Genomic DNA, 11324 nt, shown 5'->3' with positions numbered 1-11324 from the left:
AATTGGTAAGCCTCTCCTTATAATCCTGATCAGGATAATGTAAAAACACTGAACACCTTCCAACATCTGGATGTTGTGTTTGGATGTACCGCTCCAAAGACAGCTACCATACTCAAGATCACTCCTGATCAGGGAACTATAAAGAGTTTTAGTAACTTTTACTGGGGCATTGAACCCTACTGTACGCATTATCATGCCCATCTTACGATTGCATTTTTTGACAACTCTATTAATATGGGTATCCCAGACAAGTTTAGCTGATATGCCAACACCCAAATCTTTGATGGTATCAATTTTACTAAGAGTTGTGCCATTCATATTGTAATCATAAAGGACGGGTTTCCTACATCTTGTCAAGGAAATGACCTGGCATCTGGAAGGGTGAAAATTAAGCTCCCGCGTATTACTCCAATTGACTAGAGCATTTAAGTCTGACTGAAGCTGCTCACAATCTGAAGGTTTTTTTACAATAATAAAACACTTAGCATCATCGGCAAATAAAGCAATCTTAGAATGTTGGGCAACACTGGGCAGGTCGTTTATGTATAAAACAAAAAGAAGGGGCCCAAGGATAGAGCCCTGTGGAACCCCGGAAACCACTGGAAGCCAATCAGATTGAATGCCATCAACAACAACACGTTGGCGTCGATTTGTAAGATAAGCTTCAAACCAATTAAGTAGACCAGAATGAAAACCAAAAGACCGGAGTTTGTATAAGAGTAATTTATGACTAACACTGTCGAAAGCTTTGGAAAAATCAAGATAAACCATATCGACCTGCCCAGCGTTGTCCAAGGCTGCACTGACTTCATGAAAAACTTCAAGCAGCTGAGTGACAGTGGAACGCCCTTTTATAAAGCCATGTTGAAGATGATAGAGCCTCTCTTTATATGAGGAAAAACCAAATTGACAATTGCTCTCTCCATGATCTTCCCACATATACAAAGTAAAGATACCGGCCTGTAATTTCCAACCTGTTGTTTGTCGGCCTTTTTATAAACTGGTATTACATTGGCTTCAAGCCATTCCTGAGGTAATTTACCTTCACTCAGAGACAAGTTAAAAATATGGCATAAGGGAGATACAATTTGATATGCACATTCCTTTAGGACACGTGGTGAACATTCAGATTTTTCAGAATATCAAGAACATCATCATTTTGAAGTTCAAAATTGCCCAATGATTCATGTTCAAAGATGGGAATATTTGGAAAATTCAGATCATTCTTTGGTTTTGTAAATACAGAAAAGAAATAACTGTTAGAGAGAGTAGCCTTTTCTTTAGCAGTGGAAGCGGTTACACCATTGAAAGTATCAAGTTGATGGACATCATACATCAATAGGTATGGGATGGTTTTCAATAAGTGTCTGGGAGGTCGACTGTTGATTCGCCACACATTTGTGCTTTCACTGCTTATAAGACATCAGCAATACTGACTGAGATCGAGATGGGTTCAAATGAGGTTTTCTTGTGAGGTCAAACAAATGTGCTTTACTTTGCAAAATGCAATAGCATTGTCTCACTATGACCTTAAGGCGCTTCTTTGTTTTCGCTTTGTAACTTTACCATTTTCAATATCAACTTATTAAAAACCAAGTCTAATAGATATAGTTCTACTTTTGTTGGCAATACAATAATTGTGTTTAATTTTGTATTTTTCTAGTCATATTACAGACTTATACGAGAATACCCAAACACCCCACACACAAAAAAGTAAACAAAATACAATAAAAGCAGACGCAGCCATCCCCTGTTGAGAAGAAAACTCAGAATTCATTAAATTTACTTCAAGCATCACGTTTTAAGCACCGTTGTCTAATGGTAAAATTGAATTGTTCTTCAGCTGCGTATTTTATTATTCTGTTTACCTTACCTTTTTAAGGTCAGCTAACACTGTATTCTAATAGTGAGTGCAATAACTGCAATTGTTAATATTAATTATTTAGCCTTTTTATTTAAATATTAATATATGTGCAATATCTTAAATATCTTTTAAATGTTTTATATGCTGTAAATTTGCATTGAATTTAACAAGTGATAGTGTTTAATAAAATATCCATGTCCATATTACATCAGACAATCAAAACATAAAAAAATTAAGACCTTTAATCTAAATTAATACACAATTGCATTTAATCCAAAGTACAATGTTGGGGGAACATAACTGATGAAGAGTCATTAACCTCATTCAGAACCATCACTTTTCAGTGAAAAGTTTTCACTTTTTTAATTCAATTCTTTTAAAGTTGAAAACAACGCGGTCATTCTAAAACGTACTTTAGCTACGTCACGAGTAGACTATGCCATAGTCGATTTTTGATAAATAAAAATGTTATTAATCATGATGAACGCATTCAGTTGAACTCGAAATTATACTGATATTTAGTAGGCCTACATCAAAATACTAGTATAAAATGGTTATGAAAAAGTTTAGGCTGTATAATTATATTTGTGACAGTAAAAGTAAAGTATAGGCCCTACGTAGGCTTATATTATTGAATGCAACATATCATAATGGCATAATTATAATGACACTTCAATACTGAAATGAACAATTCTAATTTTAGAATCTGCCAGTTTATTATCCGAAAAACCGACTATGGACTTTCACTTTTAAGCAGAACTTTACCCCAGGACTCACACACTGTCAATCATACTTGTTTATCAATAAAATCTAACCACAAGACTAAGCATGGTGGTACAATACGCGCTAGATGCATACGTTCATCCACCAGCACAAAAGCGCCGCATTCCCTAGATAGTTGTGTACCATGTATAGTTATAATGGTACCAGTACGCGTCGGGAGGATTTAAACAATAACGAGATCTGGGCGACCAATCACAAGCCAGATTCATTTTTAAAGATGCATTACATCATCACCAATTTTAGTTAGGCCAGAAATTGGCCTAACTCTCAAGGCAAAGTCAGTAGTCCACTTGGGAAGCTAACAAACAGAGGGCGTACGGTGACTGAAAAGATCAGTTGTGAAAATCTATCAATTGTGCACTCATTAATTAAATCAGAGTTTTAAGCTTAAATGTAATAGCCAGAGTAGTGCACACTTGGCAAGTGGACTACGGAGAAGTCTACGTCACGAGACGCGGTCTTAATCACATCGCATATATTCACAAGGTTATGAATCTTGGTCAATGCTTCACTTTCTCAAAAAGATGCGGCGCAAACCCTATAAGGTTGTGTCTGGCTTGATGGACTCGTTATCTTCTTCAGAGTGTTCCATAGATTCTCTATTGGGTCAAGTCAGCTTTTCATCGATTAATCAACCATGCGACAAACATAATGGTTTAAATTTAAATGAAAATGGTGCGCACAATAAAGCAAGTACTGCATTGGATACTCATCCAGTAATCTGTGCAGAATCCTTTGTATTGTGACTTCTACAACTTTTAAAATCCGATCCGTTACTATTGAAATGCTTGTAACCTTTTTTTAAACAAAATCGCAGAGCAACCTAATGAGGTATCAAAATTAGCAGTGAATGCTGTATTTATTAATTTGCTCAATACCCTTTTAGCTTTTGAATCAAGACAACTTTTTCATATGTAAAGATACTTTTTGGGGCAGTGTAGATCATTTAAATTCCCGACTCTTCGCATGCGTATGTAAATTACTCTGTGCCTTCGTAGTCGGTCAATCTCTCCCCGATTTTCTTGGCGGAGCGTATAGCGAGGGCCACGCTGGTGAGGGTCGGGTTGCTGGCCGTGCCGGTGGGGATTACACCGTTACCACCCAGGTACAAGTTGTCTATTCCCCACACACGGGAGTATTCATCAACAACCGAAGTGCCGTCATCTTCCTTACCCATACGTATTGTACCCTGAAAATATTTACATTAATATGGAAGATTATTGGTCGAACTGATGACCATCGGTTCAGGGAACATATAAGAGGTTGCGATTCCCCTACGCTGTGATCGTACGCCCGTCTAATTATTAAAAATCAATTCCTGTGACGGATCGAGGTCGCTTATTTGTGACCTGTTACCACGAAATCAGCGTAAAGTCGCCGCGACATTATACTCATTTTGTTGAGTTGGTAGTTTCGAGATATTTAGTCTGACTAAGTCTATATTCTTTTTTTGTCGCCACCTGTACAAGCCAGTAGTATTATCCTTCGTGAATGGCCCATTGTGCCCCCATTCACAAAGAACATACAGACATACTTAGTGGCTTTAACAGGTGAGTGAACACCAACGCAGTCGCCAGGGCGTTTTGAGTGACTAACACCTTGCGACTTTACACTGATTTCGTGGTAGCAGGTCACATTTAGCCAGTATTAAAGATTCTGAACGTACGACATGAACGCGCAGACAACGCAGAAAATACACCAGATTTGCAATATATTATGAACTTGCGGCTTAGATATGTTTTAAGCCCTAACGTGTTGGGCGCCTAGTTTCAAGGAAAAAACATTAAGGCCGTGATAGACATTTCCTTATTGTCAAACACATTGAAAATGATGTCAAAAATTTCTTATTAAAACACGATATATTGCAATAGTCCATATTTAGAGGGTCTACGCCGTAATGTTCAATTTTAGAGGTTTTTAATTTAGTGATCACCTAGCGTTTGTAATGGTATATTGGTTTCAGTAAAGTGTCGGGAACTAATGTGGATACTTTTTTGGTTAAAATACCGATATTGATACCAAATGATTAATTATGTTTAGTTTGGATCAAATAAAGTTCTTTAAACAATTTATTTTTTATCTTAATACTGTAAGTAAAATATATAAAAGTCAAAAATACGGCTTGAACTAACCGTGATATGCAGTGCCTTGCCGAGCGGCTTGAACTGAGGCCGATAATCAGGCATGAATCCGCCTATGGCAGTGGCAGCCCGGATCATGTCCTTCATCATGGTGTGACTCAACTCCTTGTCTTCATCTCTGTAACATTACCATAGACAAAGACATTTAAAATGTTGAGAGACTTCTTCTGTCAAGGATCGAGGCCGCTTATTTAGTCAGTATTTAAGATTTTGAACGTACGACATGAACTCGAGGACAACGCAGAAAATGCACAAGATGTATACGTTTTGCACCATTTAGTTACATGAGCATCTATGTCAATTATAAATAATATAAGGTTTAGTATATTTCTGCGTTTAAATGTAATTTTAATTTTAAAAAATCAAAACAGTTACGTTAGAGTGACATTGAAGGTGGGTTGAGGCATCCCCATGCTGTCCTTGATAGATTCAGAAAATGTGACGTAGTTTTCAGCACGCGGCGTCATTATTCCAAAATAACAGTAGTCGACGACAGTTCGGCTGTCGATGTGTGATTGGGAAGCTCCATAGAAGGTGCTCACTTGACAGTGCCATGGTCGGCCTTCCAATACTGGAATATATAACTAGAAACAAAACCACGTAATAAATCGCTACACCCCGTCCGTATAGCCTAAAATGCATTTAAAAATGTGTATAATATGTCATGTTTGTGTGGGGGTTAGCCGCAGAAAAAAAACACGACCCGTTTGCCGGTCTTGTACGTCCCAATTTGCTGGCAACTTATGTAGAATGGTATGAGCACGTGTGGGTGTGTGTCTGACGGGGGTCAATAATATGAATGTACAAAAATACCCGATATACTAATTTGACTATACTAATGTGTTATTATATATTGCTGACACGGACTTAATTATATCTTTATTCATACCTGAGGGTCAGGATCAGATAATTTAAATGGCAGTGGATCCTGTGGGTATTTCTCGTGGTGTGCCTTTGCACTTTCAGCAAATCGTTGGTCGGTCTCCACACTATCAATGAGGCTCTGCTTCATCACCACCTGTAATTAGCATTGACAATGAAGTCCTACTTACTACTCAATACTAACTTCAACACGTTTGCCACATTAAAGAATTTTGAAATTATATATTGTGGTAATTTTTTTCTTTTGTGTTGGTTTCACAATCATTTAAATACGAACAATTCATTGAAATACTGGTACGAAATGAACAAAGCTGCATTATCATTTTCCTTTATTAAAATAACCTTAACAAAACTGTACTTGTAAGGCAAGTGCCATCTTATCCAATTCAGACAAAGTCGTGTAAAAAAATTAGCAAATAAGATTGTAAATTAACTGGCGTATTGATTACCGAAACATCTTAGAATCAAAGTTCAAGTTTCGAGATTGTGAGTCTGAGATTTGCCAGTAATCGCCAGCCCTGATTGAACAAATTCACCAGGATCGGTGAAGTACTCAGTATACAAAGTTCACGTTATCTGACACAGGAAATGCACACACTTGTATACGTTTCAGCAAACACTGTTGTCTTTGTCAACACTTGATGATGAGTGATTGCAACTGGCGACCGAGGCTAGATGTATCTCCAGCGCAGGTCTTGGTGTTGCCAGTTGATTTTACATCTGGGGATTTTCTTGATCCCATTTTTAGACACTCATCGAAAATGTGAGATAATTGATACTGTCCACCATCGCTGTTTATGCAGTTGAGATATTATACTTCTTCATAACTCTGGACACCCTTTTCGTGACTCCTTTGACATATGGACGGTAATACGATCATACCTTGACTTTCGGTGCTGTCGTCAGTCTTTTTAGCCAATTCCTTTTGCTTGACATTTTCCAACTGGTCTTTGACTTTTTCAAAAGACCGCTAGAGCTTCCTGGTTATTGGATGGGGGAGGCTGAGGTTATTGACACGGAACAAGAACGATTCAAACTCTGGATAAAGGAGGCTATATAAATTAGACATAAGAGGGGCACCAATACCAGAGATGAATGACATTATCAATTATCTCACATTTTCTATGAATTTCTAAAACTGGGATCAAGAAAATCCCCAGATGGAAAATCAACTCGGAAGGCCAATACCTGCGCTGGATGTACATTACTCCTCTATTCGCCAAACGCCAAGAGTTTCTAGAATGCTGTTAAAATAAGAAAAATGTTAATGCTAATTTATTGCACATTCTAGGGAAGCGTGGTTACCTTTTTGAAATAACCGAGTGAGAGGGTTTTCAAGAAAATGTTTTTCCTGTCAAAACTGAAGCATCCTCTGTATAAAAGAAAATATGAATATTAACTGCACATCATATATAACGATTCGTGATACCTAATTGTGGCACATTTGATGTCCTTTATGAGGCAGAGAATTTTATTTCAATTTTATATACACCAAAATATTTTTTTAATAGAGCAAGAATGGCGATAGAAAAAACGTTGAAAATTCCATGTAAAAATTACATTAGACCCCGCCAAAGATTACTGTTTCGTTTTTATGGTAATCTAATCTTTATTTCCTGAAATAAAATTAGGGGTCTAATGTGGATTTCTTGTATAAATGATAAAAACATCGACGTGTATACAAGAAGCTTCAAGAAAAATGGTAGGCCACATACTGACCGACATATACGCTGAGTAGCAGGCTAGTAGCGCACGCACGAGTCAAAATCGATATAATGTTTGAAAAAACTATTGTGCATGTATAGGCTCATTTATTGTCCGATTTCTGTATATAGAACACGCAGTTATCAACAATTGAGCGCTATTAATACACATTAATGTTTTTAAACAAATAAAATTCCAAAATATGGTACGATTTCTGTCTTTGCTTGTCACGTGGTATGTTGAAGTAATGAAGTTGTGATTATATGTTTAGATTTTCACGATGACACCAACCAGTCCTTGTGGCCGAGCGGTCTAAGGCGCTGGTGATATGATAGCGGCTCAGTGCATCGTGGGTTCGCGCCCCGCCGGCGCCACGGCCGAAATAAATTTCCTTTTTGTTTTTAAATTTCATATTATATTAGGGAAATGTGGCTGGGATAATGTATGTATGGCGAAGAGTGGTGTGGATATACATCTATTGTTGGTTGTCAGTAACAATCACTCATTATCACGTGTTGACAAACGCAACTGTGTGTGCTGAAACGTACACAAGTGCATTTTCTGGATCAGATACAACGAACTTTGTTTACTGATTCACCAGCTCTGTTTACACTATCGTTGGAAAATAGTATCGTTATACCTGAGTAAATGTGACTGGTTGTTCTGACAGATAATGGCCAAGAGCCTTCGGTCGGATTCCAGAATTGAAGAGGATTTGTGGCGTCAATATAGCGCCAGCAGTCACCACGAATTGATTCGCATGCATACGAATGAGCTGGTCTTTCTGCAGATCGCGCACTACGGCATAGTCAATTTTATCCCCATCAGATGTTAATACCAACTTCTCCACCAAATGTTGAGCCTGAATATACAAAGAATATAAAATATACTTACTCAATTGAACATTGAAGATTTTAGCATTGGAAGAATGCTCATATTTTTCTCAAAATCCCAGCGAAATTTTAGGCCTCAAATATATTCTGAAGAGTTTAGAGCTAATAATTGCTGTAGAGTTAAGGGCTAAGATTGAAGGAGCTTCTGAACCTGAATCTGAATCTACTAGAGGATACGTGGAAGGTCTCTGAAAGTGAAATGATTCCCATATGAAAAATCCTAATGATGAATGACCTTACAGCATGGAATAAATCTGCATATTCCAAATTGAACAAGAATATCAAGTACCGGCATCAAGACTGGAAGAGAAATCAGCTAGACGTGGAAGCCAAAGAAGTAAAGCTTCAGTTGGTCATGCAAATAAACAACAGTCATGAACTCTTCACGAAGGTGAAGAAACTAGGAGAAAGAGACAAAATGTAAAAAAGCACCTACTAACGTCATGAAGTCCTGGGAAGAATATTTCAGCAAACATCTGAATACAGAATTCCCAAGCGTTGTTTACTCCATCCCAGATCCAGCTGATTCGGACACGACATGTTTGCCATTCACAGAAGAAGTAGAGGAGGCTATCATGAGTATGAAAACAATAAAGCTTGTGGCTGGGATAAAATATCTGCAGAAACCCTGCACCCTGCAAGCAGGAGCTTCCCATTGAGAAAGCTCAAAATCATCGCCTGGCCAGGACATATGAAGGAAATACCTGAATACGGGAGGAAAGATCTCATCACCCCAGTATTCAAGAAGGGGATAAATTAGACCCAGCCAACTTTATATATAGAGAGGGCTAAATCACCCATTGTCTTTTCAAGGGAAGGTGTTCGACAGGATGTCCTAAACCGCTCCAGTGGGACCACTATATTATGATACAAAAACCAAGGGAAGAAGAACTTACCAATTTGTTGACTTTAAGACAACTTTCGAAACCGTATGAAGAGAAGCACTATGGACATTTTTGAGATCCACTAGAGTGGATAACATCTTGGTAAACCTCATCGAGATATTGTACGAGTATACCAAATGTTCCCATAAAGGTAAATGGAGGCGTAAGACATGGATGCCTGGTCTCTCCATGCATGTTTAACCTGTTTCTAGAATGTGTTATTAAGGGTGTCCAGAACCTAGGCTCCAGATTCAAAATGGGTGGTGTGTACATTAACAATATCCGGTATTGCTAACGGTACATCCCTCATGGAACTGGTAATCGAAAAACTTCACCTATCCACAAACTGGAAAAAGCATGCAGTAGATGGGAAATGAAATGACGAGATGTCAGATGACCCACGGGACATTACACTGAATGAAGAACCTATCGACAAAGTGGAGGGAAATCTAGCTCTGTAGGCTTTATTAACCCCCCTCCCCGCGCCTCCACTTTTTAGATTCCTGAGCGCTATTAAAGCAAGGCAAGTAAGGCATACTATAGGATACCGCATTCAACACATTCTATTTAAATTCTAACATATCGATTATTTGTGTATTATTGAGGAATTCTAGAATTATCGTATTATTTTAGCAAAATCGCTGTATTCCTTTGATCCTGTAGCGGAATATGTTTATATTTATTAACAAGTGAGAATGTCTACCTTGAGAGTGAAACGTGACTTGCATTCTGAATCGTCAAGTAACGGACCAAATATGTCGTCACTTCCGGTCCTGTGCATGAAGTCTCGGTTGTCCTTTAAACGATAGCCAGCGAAAGGGATGTTCTGAGGGCGAGCATCTCCTTGTAATTCACTGAATTCTGCCTAATTGTGTTACGGGTTCAAATAACAAATAAGATTAAACTTTAATACTAGATACAATGTACAATGAGGTGGTCAAGTTATGGTTTGGATATTGTTACTGGATGAATATTTTGCAATGTTATTATTCTTTTGCAGACGTTTAATTTATACATTATAAGCTAAATTATTATAAATGACATGATGTTATTCTAACGCTATCACCAGAGTTCGTCATCTTGGATCCATGTGTAACACTTGAATTGTTCTTTAAAATATATAGAGGCCCACGTTCTAAAGAAATCGAAGTTGTCTTCGTATTTGAAACATATCGTCGGGTGCATCAGATACTGGTCTATATTGAATTTGTTTCTGAGAAACTTGGTGTTATAGTTTCTTTTATGGAGCTCTTCCAATTCAATAAATAACAGACCTCAAATTTTCCTGATTAATTATATAGTTAAAAAATGTTAAATTTGATTTATATAATTGTTTTGCTATTTTAAGTTCAAGTACCTGAAGTTTTTCCTTGACAATCGTATTCCTGACGGAGTTTTGAAAACTATCTCTGTTTGTCAAGAGAAGTTGTTCAGCTTCGTCATACAGTGATGACCACTCCTCCTCGGAGATGATATCTGACTTCTCCATGGTTGGATGATGACGTGGTGTGCAGCAATACCAAATAGTCCCCATCCCACCCACAGCATAGGTTACTGCAGCCCCATCTAGGTTAACGTGTGGGTCCTGAGCCGGGTTCTGGTTATTCTGAACATAGCTGTAGTTTAAAGAAAATATATTATCGATTTGATATTAAGGCCACCTATAGCTGTGAGAGCACCAGCAGCATGATAGCAAAACTCGGGTTGCCTGGTATATCAGCAAAATCCTACACCTATCGCCTTCCCTTGGTAAAATCCCTGATAAAAACTCGTGATATTGAAATTGAATTTCAGCGCCAGAACTTCCGTCATTCTAGCATCATGGATGGATATGCAGTGGCGCCGCTAGGGGGGGCAGTATTTCCCCAATATTTTTTCTTTCCCATCCAGTTTTTAGGCAAAATCCCCACAATTATGTAATTTTCCACTTTTTGCGGCAAGTTTAGTGCAATGATTTCCAAGTGCCCCCGTCTCAAATTCACTTCCCCCCGGGCCCCATGCCCCGCGAAAAAAATTATGGTTCCGCCACTACGGGTATGGCCATAGCTAGGGGGCGTCCCCCCCCCACCCCCCAGTTGCCCTTGGTTCTGGACGTATGAGAAATTTAGAGCTTGTTCAATTCCGCCAATTTTAGAAATTTTAAAGGTAGGCCTATATACAGTGTAGGCATGTA

General features: G+C 38.2%; 1 protein-coding gene across 1 annotated transcript; it reads right to left on the bottom strand.

Annotated features, from left to right (window-relative positions):
- Positions 1-3093: 3093 nt before the first annotated feature.
- Positions 3094-10766, bottom strand: LOC140171374 (uncharacterized). The gene is made up of 7 exons (XM_072194618.1): positions 10509-10766; positions 9855-10016; positions 8015-8236; positions 5678-5806; positions 5164-5372; positions 4780-4906; positions 3094-3836 (listed from the first exon to the last, which is right to left on the bottom strand). The coding sequence occupies exons 1-7, from the start codon at positions 10683-10685 to the stop codon at positions 3627-3629; spliced, it is 1236 nt and encodes a 411-aa protein (XP_072050719.1). The 5' UTR covers positions 10686-10766; the 3' UTR covers positions 3094-3626.
- Between the last annotated feature and the right edge of the window lie 558 nt (positions 10767-11324).

Source organism: Amphiura filiformis, chromosome 15 (genome assembly GCF_039555335.1).
Source record: "Amphiura filiformis chromosome 15, Afil_fr2py, whole genome shotgun sequence".
Lineage (NCBI taxonomy): Eukaryota > Metazoa > Echinodermata > Ophiuroidea > Amphilepidida > Amphiuridae > Amphiura > Amphiura filiformis.
This window is presented reverse-complemented; position numbering and strand designations above follow the sequence as displayed.

Coding starts and splice junctions, on each gene's coding strand:
- LOC140171374 (XM_072194618.1), bottom strand. CDS start 10,685: ATGGGGACTATTTGGTATTGCTGCACACCACGTCATCATCCAACCATG. Junction 4,907..5,163: donor ACCTTCAATGTCACTCTAAC/GTAACTGTTTTG, acceptor GTAATGTTACAG/AGATGAAGACAAGGAGTTGA. Junction 3,837..4,779: donor GCAAGGCACTGCATATCACG/GTTAGTTCAAGC, acceptor AAATATTTTCAG/GGTACAATACGTATGGGTAA.